Source organism: Platichthys flesus, chromosome 12 (genome assembly GCF_949316205.1).
Source record: "Platichthys flesus chromosome 12, fPlaFle2.1, whole genome shotgun sequence".
NCBI classification, from domain to species: Eukaryota; Metazoa; Chordata; class Actinopteri; order Pleuronectiformes; family Pleuronectidae; genus Platichthys; species Platichthys flesus.
In genome coordinates this window covers 18,506,820-18,519,135 of record NC_084956.1, presented here as the reverse complement: position 1 = coordinate 18,519,135, position 12,316 = coordinate 18,506,820, and the positions used below count along the sequence as shown (strand labels likewise).

The following is a 12,316-nucleotide window of genomic DNA, read 5'->3' as shown; positions in this document are numbered from 1 at the left end:
TTTCCTGGGCTCTCAGCGTGAAGTGCTGTCGTTTCCCGCGGCCCCTGAAGGCAGCAGTAGTGTTTGCTGAGCTCGTGCTGAGCGGATCTCACTACAACAAGTGAGTGTCAGCAAGCATGTCCGGTTAGTGTACCTCAGTGGCGCTGGCTGTGATCATCACTACATGTGCTCCTCGGGTGAGTGTCCACGTTGACATCTGCGTGTCCCCCTGACTTCAGAAAAACATCAACACAATGAACGACTGGCGATCGATCACGATGCCCGCTCCGCGAGCAGTCATGTTGCCGCCGTGTGACTTTGAACTAGTTGCTGCTGTGCATGACTTAGTGTTTCAGTGTGCAGGTCCCCGGCAGTGCTCAGCATTAGCTGATTGTTTGGGCTTTCACAGGTTCCCAAAGCACTGTGTTAAATGGAGCTAGAGGACCAATGGTGGAGAGGACAGCTGGCCACAGACATATACCAGGCACTACGGTACAAAGTGAGTGGGCCACACCTGCTGCTGGGATGGCTAACAACACAGACATGGAGGAGAAGGCACCTTTTAACTGTTTTTAGATGTTACTTTATTCATTGTTTTATGAGCATCTCATATCTAAATTATTGTTTCAAAGGGATGTAATGTCATGGGATAAACCCCATCATCCCATTTTCGAGGGGGTTCTAAACACAAATGGGAAACAGAAATGAACAATAATACAGAACAAACAACATTAATACCAGATACAGTCAATGAAGAGAAAAATATAATTCTATTTATAATGAGGGAAGAAGCAATAACAAGAAATCCTGGAACAGGAAAACATAATGAAAACATATCCTGTTTGTTGTTAGAAGCTAAATGATGACAGACAACTGATATTGAAGGGTAAAGTATTCCAATCAGAATACGATTTTTTTTACTCTTAATTATTTTGATACAAGGAAAATATGTGTATTGTTTTGAGCCATTTTAGTTTGTCAAACATTGAGCAAGGTTGTGTAGAGATAAGAGCAACCAACAAACTGTGTTTATTGCATTTGTGGTAGAGGAACCAATGCGCTCATTGTCAGAACTGTTATTATTCATAACTCTGTCATTTTTAAGGTTTCAACCTTAATATGTAAAATGCCTCGAGATAATATATATTGTAATTTGGCGCGATACAAATTGAATTTAATGTTGGCACTGACCCATCCATCAGACTAGCTCCGTTGTGTTTGTGTGTATTCCGTATATTTTTTCTTTACATTGTATTATAACAGATTATAAACCAATGGGAATTTAGTGACCATAGAGTTTGTGTACCCTGAGATCTCAAAACTACATCTTCTCTAACAGGAGCTAAAGTTGCCGTCCTACAAGGGCCAGTCTCCCCAGCTGAATTTGAGACGATACTATGCGGACCTCATAGCCGTTGTCAGCAACCACTTCAGACTCTGTCCTGCAGCCAGACACCTGGCTGTTTACTTGCTAGACCTCTTCATGGACCGCTATGATGTCACGGAGCAGCAGCTTGCCGTGGTCTCGCTCTCATGTCTTCTGTTGGCCAGTAAGTGACCTCACACTCCCAAGTGTGGGACTGCTCAGATTCTGCATTGCTCTTGTGTTTGGTGACCAGCTCCAAATCTTCCTCGCTGCAGGTAAGTTTGAGGAAAGAGAAGACCAGGTGCCTAAGCTGGAGACGCTGAACAGCCTGGGCTGCATCAGCTCCATGAACCTGATCCTGACCAAGCAGGGTTTGCTGCACATGGAGCTGCTCCTGCTAGAAACCTTCCAGTGGAACCTGTACCTGCCCACGGCCGCTCATTTCATAGAATACTGCCTGTCTATTGCCATCCATGAGGGAGACCTCCACGATGGCTGGCCCTTGACCTGCCTGGAGAAGTCTAAATTATACATGGCCAAGTATGCTGATTATTTCCTGGAGGTTTCTTTGCAAGGTGAGTTGTATTCCAGGTCTTAGGAGTGGATATGATTAGTTTTAGACTTAGCTGGAGTTGTGTCACTTGCTTGTAGCATTCTCTCAAGCTGTTTTCAGACATGACCTGTAGGCAAAATTGAATTGGATACAGAGTTAACCTGAACCGCCCACATGCACAACACAGTGGGAGGTTCCCTAAACAGACACGAACACAACAGCAACAAATCCTGTGGATTATTCAGGTTTGAGGTGGAGCAGCCGGATGCAGCAGACCGAGGCAGGAAGTGACGTATTAACATCTGCTCTTATCATCACAAACTCTTGACATCTTCGACTGTGTCCTCCACTTTTTAGCACAGTTTTTTCACTGGGAGACATCAACACCCCCCACTCGCCCGTGGTTAACCCAGCGGAGGATCCCCTCGTGGGTTTTTATGAAGCTGCAAATCGAGGGCTCTCACCCTGACATTTACGTTCAATCAAACAGAGAAAATACAGGGGAACCGTGGCGCTCAGTGCGTGTCTGAAATCAGCTTTATGTTTGGTATTAGCAGTCTCTGTTTTTAATACTGGTTTCGAGTGCTTGTGCTGTTTTCATCAAACTTTAATTCCTTAACAATCTTTACTGTGGTAAAACGAACCTTGAGAGCTGGCCTCTCTTCAATTCTGACAAAGTTTCTGCAATTCTTTCCTCCATTGCATTTTGTTTGAGGCGTTGGTGATGGATTCCTGTTTTCTTTCTCCCCCCCAGATCATGTGTTTTTGTGTTTTGCCCCCTCTCTACTGGCGGCTGCGTGTGTGGCGGCCTCCCGCCTCGTCCTCCACCTGTCCCCTACATGGCCGCCACAACTGCAGCGCCTCACAGGCTACACATGGGAGAACCTGGTCCCATGTGCTGAGAAACTACTCATGTGTGTATCTGAAAAATCCGCTGTATTCTGTGCACGCTTGTCAACAAGGACAGTTAGATACAGGAATTAGTTTCAGTGACAGTAAAGCAGATAGAAATTGACAACTTTCAGTTCAAGCTGTCACACAAAAATTAAAGCCAGGGTTGGTAATCTTGGAAAAATTGCAAGAGCAGGCTACACTTTGAAAAAATGCAATTGATAAATCCAACCTCCTCATCCGGCCTTGTGCTATATCTACGCACATGAGCATGCAGTAGCTGATGATCGCTAGAAGCCGAATTTAAAAAAAAAAAAAAAAAAAAAAAAAAAAATTCTAGAACAATTTACTTAACTGTGAGGACATGGAGAGGATTTCAACTAATAAGATAGAAAGTCCAATCTTTAAATCTGACACAGCATCGACCCCAATTCTCTCTCTCTCACTCTCTCAAATATGACGGCACACAACTGATCCTGGTCTGTCTCTCTCCTCTCTCCCCTCTTTGCCACCAACCTCTCCTCTCTTCCCCCATTCTCTCCGCTCACCCCGACCAGTCGAGGCAGATGGCCGCCCACACTGAGTAGAGTTCTGGCAGAGGTTTCTTCCACTTAATGAGAAGATTTTTTCTCTCCGTACTTGTTTATTGTGGGAGCAGTTGGGGTTCTCTATGATTTTTAAGGTTCTTACCTTACTGTGTTAAGTGAGATAATATATGGTATGACTTGGCACTATACAATTTAATTGAACATATTACCAACCCTAACTTTAAGAGCCATCAGTGGCTAAAAACGTCTTTCTGTACATTCAAGAGGAGACGCGTGTTTATCCATATTGTGTATGTTTCGCAGTGCACATGACAGTGATGTCAGAGAAGCCAACAAGCAGAAGTGTCAGCAGCAGCAGCAGATGGTGTACCACAGTTCCGGCCAGACAGCCACTGTGGCCCAGTGCCTGCACCGGCCCAGTTTGCAGTATCCCCAGCAGGCCAACCACAGGTCTGCCTCCTACCTCAGCCACACCACCACCAGTCTGCCGGCTCCCAATGGCCCACAGCACGGCAGCACCCAGACCATCTCAGCCTCACTGGATCCAAAGTCCAACCTCACCAACAGGGCTTACCAAGTCAGCATGCACTACACCTGTGCCGCTCCGTGTTTTGACCGATGATGGATTTGTAGGATTTAGTCGTTTTTGAAGGGAAGAGAAAAGTGGTGGGGATCTGTTTCTCCTCAGCATAACAGAATGCCCCCGAAGGTAAAAAAAAAAAGCGTGTTTTTAATTTGAAGAGACTGGATGAAATTGTGGCAGCACTTTGAACCATAAGGTGTACGCAATGTGCAATATGCATACTCTACTGTAATTTTCTGTGGAGGGCCTGCTTGAGGATTTTTTTTTCAAGAAGTTTGAGATATCTGTAATGAATGTTGTTGTGAGGTAACTAGAGGCAGAGTTTGCACCACTGTACTGACTAGTGTTACTGTATAATTTAGCTACAGACCAAAAGTCTTGTAATTAAGCCAAAATACCTTGGAAGTATTGCACGTATTCACCTTGTGCCTGTGTTATTTAGGGACATTACTGTTAAGTTAAACAGGAAGTAATTAAAGGGATTTACGTCGGTGCCTCGAATTTTGTTTTGAGTGTTATTTGTGTAAGTAGAAAAGAATATTTTCCTCTAGATGTCAACTTATTTGCAGAGAAAATTGTTGCTCTTCTGTTCACAGAGGATTTCAGTCAGTGCTGTGCACTTCTATGATGATAGTTTTAAATAAAAAACAAAACTGTGTTGGTTGAACTGAAATGTTGTCCTCCTGATTTCTTTGATATTTTCCCTAAAATTAGGTTCAGGTTCAAAATGGCATCTTTACATATGACTTTATTAAAATCCTTACACTACTTAAAAAAATGGCAGTAATTGTACTTTATTGAGCATTTCTATTTTATTCTAAATTCTACTTGTACTCCATTCAATCTCAGAGAGAAATATTTTAGTTTTTGCTCCAATACATTTAATCTGATTTCTTGAATTACATTGTGCAAAGTGCATTCTATTATTGGGTCCACCAAAGTTGGATGAAGCTATATATTTTAAGAGAAAAACTGGATGTAAAATGCCTAAATCAGTCCCATCTTTATGATTTACTGTTTTTTGTATCTTTATTCCATCAGGTAGTGTTATTGAGATTTTCAGTATCTTATTTTTAGAGCGTGACATGAGAAGAGACATTTACAACCAGTAATTAAATAAACGGTGGAGTTAATGAGTTAATCATTAAAAGCAGAACAAGGAGTTGAATAAAAACAAAACCACATAGAGGTCAAACATTTAAGCAAATCAACAAATAACACATATATTGAGTCAAGACTCGTAAAAGATATATTACAAAGTTTTAAAATCACTAAACGGAAGGTAAGTCTGGAGTTGTAGGACAGATTGCAGCTCGTTCCATTTAAAAAGTGCATAATACCTGAAGCCGGTTCTGCCAGCATTAGTGTGAGTGTGAGTCTAAGGACATGTAGTTACTGGATCCTGTAGAATTTCATTTTATATTGATAGAAGATAAGTGAGATAGTTTGAAACTTTCTAAATATTTTTTAATCACGGTGGTAGAGAGTTCTGTCTGTTGGTGCTGGTAGAGAGCGCGTTTTTTTTTATTTGTAAGTCTTTTTATTTAGTCCTTTCTTTGTTTCTACTCCTTGACTTTTCATATGTCATAGGAAGAGACAACACTGTAATTCAGATGTGTTCAGACCTCTTTGCTCTGTTTTTAGTAAACACTCAGTTGTAATATGTCCACACCCTGCAGTATTCTGTATGCCATCATTAGCAGCCCATGGCCAGTGACAATGCAATCCACAGTCTGCAGATGGCAGTAAGTAGCTCATTTCTGCTGATGCTTCTCAACTCTTCACAGCTTGGCTTTTCTTGAATGTGCGTCTGGGACTGAGGGGTAGAGTGGTGGTCCTGCAACCTGAAGGTCAGCAGTTCGATCCCCAGTCTGACCCGTATGCATGCCGAAGTGTCCGTGGGCAAGATGCTGAACCCTGAATGGCCCCCCATAGAATAACAAAGTGCTGCGAATAGATGCTCTGTAAGAATATGTGTGTAAATGGGTGAACGTAAGATTGTACTGTAAAGTGCTTTGAGTCATCATCAAGACTAGAAAAGCGCTATATAAATACAGAACCATTTACCATGTGCACTGAAAAAAATAAGCTTCACCAGAATTCTTTTCAACGCAGGCAATCAGGTGTTTTTGTCTCATTTGTATAAATGTAGTTTATTTAAGGTAAAGATGGGAAAGCATAAGCTAAATATGAATTCTAGTGTGTTGACAATGTTCCTCTGAGGTGAACCACATGCTTCTACTCTTCTGGATATAAGAGCTTTAACTCAACTTTAGAAAGACGCATACAAAGCTATTCACTTTTATCTATAATTAAAATCAGTTCCTGTTACTAAAACAATGTAGTCCGACCTGATTGAAGGAACCGTTCCAAGTAAACCTCTAATGCGCTGCTGATTCCCCTTAGTATACACGTCATGAAAAGGCAGACGTAAAGAAATAGCTTTTCTGTTCTGGTATATATTCGCTGCAGAACTTCCTGTGTAGGAGAAAGCAGTCTTGATGGACATGGTGACGAGGACCAGAGTCTTCATGCTGTTAATGATTCACTACTTCCCCCCTCCCAAACACTGTGGATTATCAGCTCAGAAGCCGAAGCAGGAGGCGGACTCAGATTTATGAAGCCATCCAAGTCCTCCTGAGTAATTCTCATACCTTTTAGAAATACATACTGGCTCTATGTCAATGCTTTTGTCAGTTAGCTGAATCAGAGTTTGTGGCCAGGGTGACGCAGGCAAACCACACTGAACAAGGAAGGAGGAATTTAAGTCAGAGGTAAACTCATCCTGCAGCGTGGGAAACTTGAAATGTCATTACCGTATGAGCATTTCCACATTTCCATGTAGAGCTGAGAAGACAAACTGTGAGAGAAATAAGTTCACTGACTTTCTCGTGCTCCTTTTTAGTTGCTAAGCTGTTTTATGTGACCACCCACCACACGCAAATTGTAACTATTGCATCTAATATGTATATTGATGTAATAATCTGGGTGATGCAATCCTCTGATGAAGAGAAGTTGTCTGGTTTGTGTTGCTGCCGGTGGTCAGCCCACAAATCGGTTAGCATGATTCTAAATCTAAAACTGCCACGCCAGTCCAAATACCAGTCATTAAGTAAAGAATGAAATGTTGTTCTTGAAAACTGAGAGAAGGTTGAAGCATTGCTAAACTCTTAAAGATGTTCAGTGTATGTACAGTGGTCTCTTTTCAGAATACTACACAGACGTCATGACCTCATTCTGGTTTCCAAAGTATCATTCTGAAAGTGTGAAAGTTGCACAATTTAACCGGTGATTAATTTATTTATCAGGAATTGTGTGCACTCTTGACAGGCAGACCCCGGATAGCAGCCTGGCTCTTGGAGTGTAAGATATGGAGTATGAATGTATTCAAGAATATCTTGTACTGACACAAACATATAGGCTGTAACAGCTGGGAGCCCCTGCGGACCCCACAGATATATGAAGCTACACTATGTGATAAGAGCAGGAAGCATAGAGAGCTGTAAAATGCATCAGGGTGACACACAGGGTGATGAGGTCTGGTTCAGGTTTGTCTTCATATGAACGACATGTTCATATTTATGCCGAGAATGCCTGCTTTAGTTTGAACTCCCGTGGAGGAATAATAACACAAAGAGTGATTTGTTTACTAAAAAGAATGTAACCTTAGAAGATAAGCACTTAATTTTTTTGGGTCACACTGCTGCAGGCTGATCTCATCTCTACGTAAATGTTATATCTAAGCTGAGGGCCGGCACGGTGATGAAGTGGTTAGTCGCCTAAAAGCCAGAAGGTTCCTGGTTAGAATCCCTGCTCGGTCGAAGTCTTTCTGTGGGGAGCATATCCTCATGTCTGTGTGGGTTTTTTCAAGGTATTCTGGTTTCCTCCCACAGTGAAAAACATGGCGTTTTGTATAAGGTTGACTGGAGACTCTAAATTGACTCTTGGTGTGAATGTGAGCGTGACTGGTTGTTAGTCTCTGTGTCTGGGTCTTGCAAAACACTGGCAGCCTGTCCAAACCTGCCCAATATCAAATGGGATTAGCTCTAGCTCCCTCCACGACCTTCAAAGGATAAGTGCAATAGATCTAAGCCCTATAGCTGTACATTGATTTGAGTTGTTGAGAGTTCTATGCTGTTGTTTGCTGGGGAGGCAGCATAAAGAAGAGGGATGCAGGGCGACTGGATAGGCTGGTGAGGAAGGCGGGAGCTGTCGTTGGCTCTGAACTGGACTGCCTCACAACAGTGGCTGAGAGCAGGTCCCTGAGTAGGTTGTGGTCCATCTTGGACAATGAGCACCACCCACTTCACAAAACTCTCATTGGTCAGAGGAGCGTTTTCAGTGGCAGACTCCTGTCATGCTCATCGGAAAGGCTGAGGAGGTCCTTTGTCCCCAGAGCCATTGGCTTCATAACGCCACACAGAGGGAGAGTGGGGGGGAGAGATCTTCCCGGCATGAAATTATAATATCCGTGGCACCTATTGCACTTCTGTCCGTCCTGGGAGAGGGATCCCTCACATGTGGCTCTCTCTGAGGTTTCTACGTATTTTTACCTGTTAAAGGGTTTTTTCGTAGCTTTTCCTTACTCTTGTTGAGGGTTAAGGACAGAGGGTGTCACACCCTGTTATAGCCCATGAGAAGAATTGTAACTTGTGAATATGGGCTATACAGGTAAAATTTGATTGATTGATTGATTGATTGATTGATATTCCTATATATTTATATATATATATATATATGTATATATATTTCTGCTGTTTTTATAATATATATACAGTTTATATTTTGTTGTATTAACCACTCCAGCACAAAATCACTTTATATAGTGGACACTGACACAATCACATCATTGCATTCCGTACCTGTATCTGTATATATGCTCTCCGTATGTGATATATGTGATCTATATGATTTATGTGTATATGTCAGTGATGTGTTAAGTGTACAAGCTACTGGATGATCTGAATTTCCCTCGGGATTAATAAAGTATCCATCTATCTATCTATCTATCTTGTTTGCATCCAGACTGGGAGTGTGACTGCAGTTGAGTGGAAACCAGCTTTTTTTTTTTTAAAACCATAGACATTATGTTAGAATGCTAGCAAAGACCATGAAGGTAGAGACATAGAACAGATTAAACTAGCAACAAAAAAGTTGTATACCTCTGTCTCACACTGAGAAATGGTCTGTGTTCAGTGAACTTCAAACACTGAAGTGAAAGCTGACAGCAGCCTGTCTGGAAAAGCTGTACTGCTGTAATACTGCTGCTTCAGGGCGTCTGAGCAAAACCTCTCGTTCCACCATCTCTGTTTTCAAGACGAGGGCAGATTGGTATGAAGACTGCTGCGAGGCAGGTTTAGGTCCATTACTGCTACCAACACACTTTCATTCAGCTAAGGCTAAAGAAACACCCTCTCTCTTGTAGAGAAATTATTGAAAAAAAAATGATAACCCATAAATATTTAATTGATTTTAGTTTTTTTAAACCTTTGGATTTATGCTTGGATTTAAAGTGAAAGGGTTTTCATCATTCTGAATGGATTATGACATTTTAATAATAATGCATCTTAATAAGTTCTCCAAGAACCAGTTCAATATTGGCAATGATCCGGATCAGGGGACGGATCAATGATTTTTTTCTATAACATTGTGAGACATAGTGTTTATCAACATTTCATTGATTTCACCGAGAGCAATTCATGGATTTTAACGAATAAAGTCAGTCATGTTTAGGGGACAGATATTAATGAGGGTGTGTAATTTGGTGCAGAACCAAATAGAAATCTGGATCTTGCGAATTCAAGTATGGTTTCATAAGGAGACTGCTGGGCCATATGGAGGTAAAGTTAATTTATATATTGGACTTGAATAATTCACACACGATAAGTTAGTTAGTTAGTTGGGATCAAAGTCCATATTTCTGATATAAACCAAAAAGCTAGATATCATTAATCAAGATGCTCAAATCAACCAAACCATAACACAGGCCACTTTCTCTCTAAAAGTGGAACACACACCCATCCCTGGACTTTGAGGACACGTCCGGCTTCCACTAGGCTGTACTGGGATTTGTGGCATGTGCACTGATACGGTATTTAGGTGTTTAACATGACTTACAATTAATTATTTAACACTGTAATACCATCAAAGCAGCTTCATCTTGTAATAGCATGGGGTGGTAGTCCTATTATACTGCGTAGAGTTCCCTGAAATGACTTTGATGTAATAGTGTTACATGGGACGGCTTTGTGTCAGAAACAGGGATCACATCAGGACATAGAGGAAAGAAGGGGTTGGGGGGGGGGCAACTTGAGTCAGATTGATGCCACGGGGGGGGGGGGGGGGGGGGAATGCTTCCTCCTCCTCCAGATTCATGAGCTCATTACACACCAAGTGTCTCGTGAAAATCTCATCTGCCTCTGAAGGAGGATTAATCAGACCGATACATAGATTCAGATGATGTATTGTTGTCTAACTTTTGCAAATATATTTTCTATTTTTACATTACAACACACTCGATATCTTTCTCGTTATTCAGTTTCGATGATTCATTTGCCTTCAGAGGGCAGCTGGTAGGAATGTGAGCCAGTATGAAAATGTCAGGGCAATATCAGCAGCGTGTTCAAATGAGATGAAGAGGTCTGATGTGTCACACAGTTCACAGCAACATACCGTTTGAGGCTGTAGTGATAGAAACTTCTGCAGCTAGGATTTGACAGGTGTCAGCTGTATATTTTATCTGCTCCCATAATATTTTTCATGAGACAGTTCTGACTCTTTTTTGTCTTTTTCAAGTTCACTGCAGCTTTTCCTGAGGAAGATCAGCCTCCTGCAATGCTCAGCAAACGTCCAATATTCTTATTTCAGAGCAAAACCATAGCCCTGATAGGCTTTTATAACCTTCCTGATAAAACTCATTTATACACATTTGAATTCTAAAGCTTTGTTTATTTATAAATGTGGGGTTTTGGCAGTTTCTTGATTCTGTAGCCCAATTTCCTGACGTCAGTAGGTGAAACAATGTCAGATCAGTTCAGTTTGAAACAGAACACGCGGCAGTGTCACATTACAATAAAATGTGTTCAGTATAACACATGCATGCAACAGCTTGGGCGGCCATCTATTTCAACTGCACCCGATATGTGACAGTTTCACCCATTTTCTCAAATTCTGCACAGAGCAAAAGCAAGGTGTCGAATCGAACAGGTGCATGGGTGACATTAAGCCCAGCTCAATAGCGCAGTCTATATTGAATATATGTGTAGTCTAGGGCAGCACAGTGGTGAGGTGATTAGCACTGTTCATTCAAGCAAGAATGTTTCGTGTTGGAACCCTGAATTCTGTGTGAGTTTACATATTCTCATGTCTGTGTGGCTTCCTCTCACGGCCTAAGGCCATGCATGGTAGTTGATTTAATAGAAGACTGTAAACCAAAGGTGGGAGAGGGAAGTTTATTCTGTCTCTGTTTTACTGTTGGCTTTGTGCTTACTGGTGATCTTTTAGGATGTACCCCGCGTCTCATCCAATGGATGGATGGATGGTTAAGCCTGAATGTACACAATATTTTTGTGACAACATGAAAAATGTGTTTAAATATATAGATCACTTTTTACGTGTACTAAGCAGCTGTGACAGAGCCACTTCCTGACAAACCACCCACCAACCAACTACCTAAAAATGATTCACTTAAACTGGATTTTTTTGTTGAAGACACATCTGGGTCATGGAAATATTTCAGTTTTACTTCTCTAAAGAAAATTATATGTTGGATTATTAAATAGAAGGGTATATTGATCATTAAAATATACTATATTACACTTGTATACATTGTTTTTGCCCGAAAAGATTTAACTGGATTCACTGTAATCTAAATGGGATCAGTCATGTACAAACTGCAAAGGCCTGTGCTTATTTTAGACATTGCATAAGAATGTTTCATAACAAAAATTCTGCAGTGTGCCTATTATGTGATAATATCATTTCAAATTCAAAATCATGTTGCTCCTCTCGACAGTCATGCTTTCAAACAGCGATGTACAAGATGCAACTCCATAACACCAAACCTGCCCTCTTGTTTAAGCTGTTTCTCCTTTTTGATATATACAATGCATCATTTGAGTTCATCACATGCATGCAGTGCTGCCTCCTCCCTACCACATTTTCCATTTTTGTATGGCTTTATTTGTATTTACATGAAAAACATCAACATTATTTTTGATATTTTGCTGTACTAAAAAGTGCATTTGTGAAGTGTTGTTCTCCATGGGGTACAAACAACTGCAGGAAGAAAAGAAAGAAACCTTCAACTAATAGAGGTCAGACTGCACTTGTGATTTTTAATTGTCACATTTATGGCAGAAAAATAGGACTCCTCCCTCTAGATACTAAAACTTCTT

At 41.2% G+C, this 12,316-nt stretch overlaps 1 protein-coding gene across 1 annotated transcript; it reads left to right on the top strand.

Annotated features, from left to right (window-relative positions):
• The first annotated feature begins 36 nt into the window (after positions 1-36).
• ccnj (cyclin J) lies at positions 37-4,631 on the top strand. Its single transcript, XM_062400438.1, has 6 exons — positions 37-176; positions 389-478; positions 1,319-1,529; positions 1,621-1,920; positions 2,653-2,812; positions 3,641-4,631. The coding sequence occupies exons 2-6, from the start codon at positions 410-412 to the stop codon at positions 3,957-3,959; spliced, it is 1,059 nt and encodes a 352-aa protein (XP_062256422.1). The 5' UTR covers positions 37-176; positions 389-409; the 3' UTR covers positions 3,960-4,631.
• Positions 4,632-12,316: the final 7,685 nt, after the last annotated feature.

Bases quoted from the DNA above. Each gene is read 5' to 3' on its own strand.
- ccnj (XM_062400438.1), top strand. From the start codon at position 410: ATGGAGCTAGAGGACCAATGGTGGAGAGGACAGCTGGCCACAGACATA. The intron at 479-1,318 runs GTGAGTGGGCCA...CTTCTCTAACAG, and splicing joins ACCAGGCACTACGGTACAAA to GAGCTAAAGTTGCCGTCCTA. The intron at 2,813-3,640 runs GTGTGTATCTGA...TATGTTTCGCAG, and splicing joins TGTGCTGAGAAACTACTCAT to TGCACATGACAGTGATGTCA.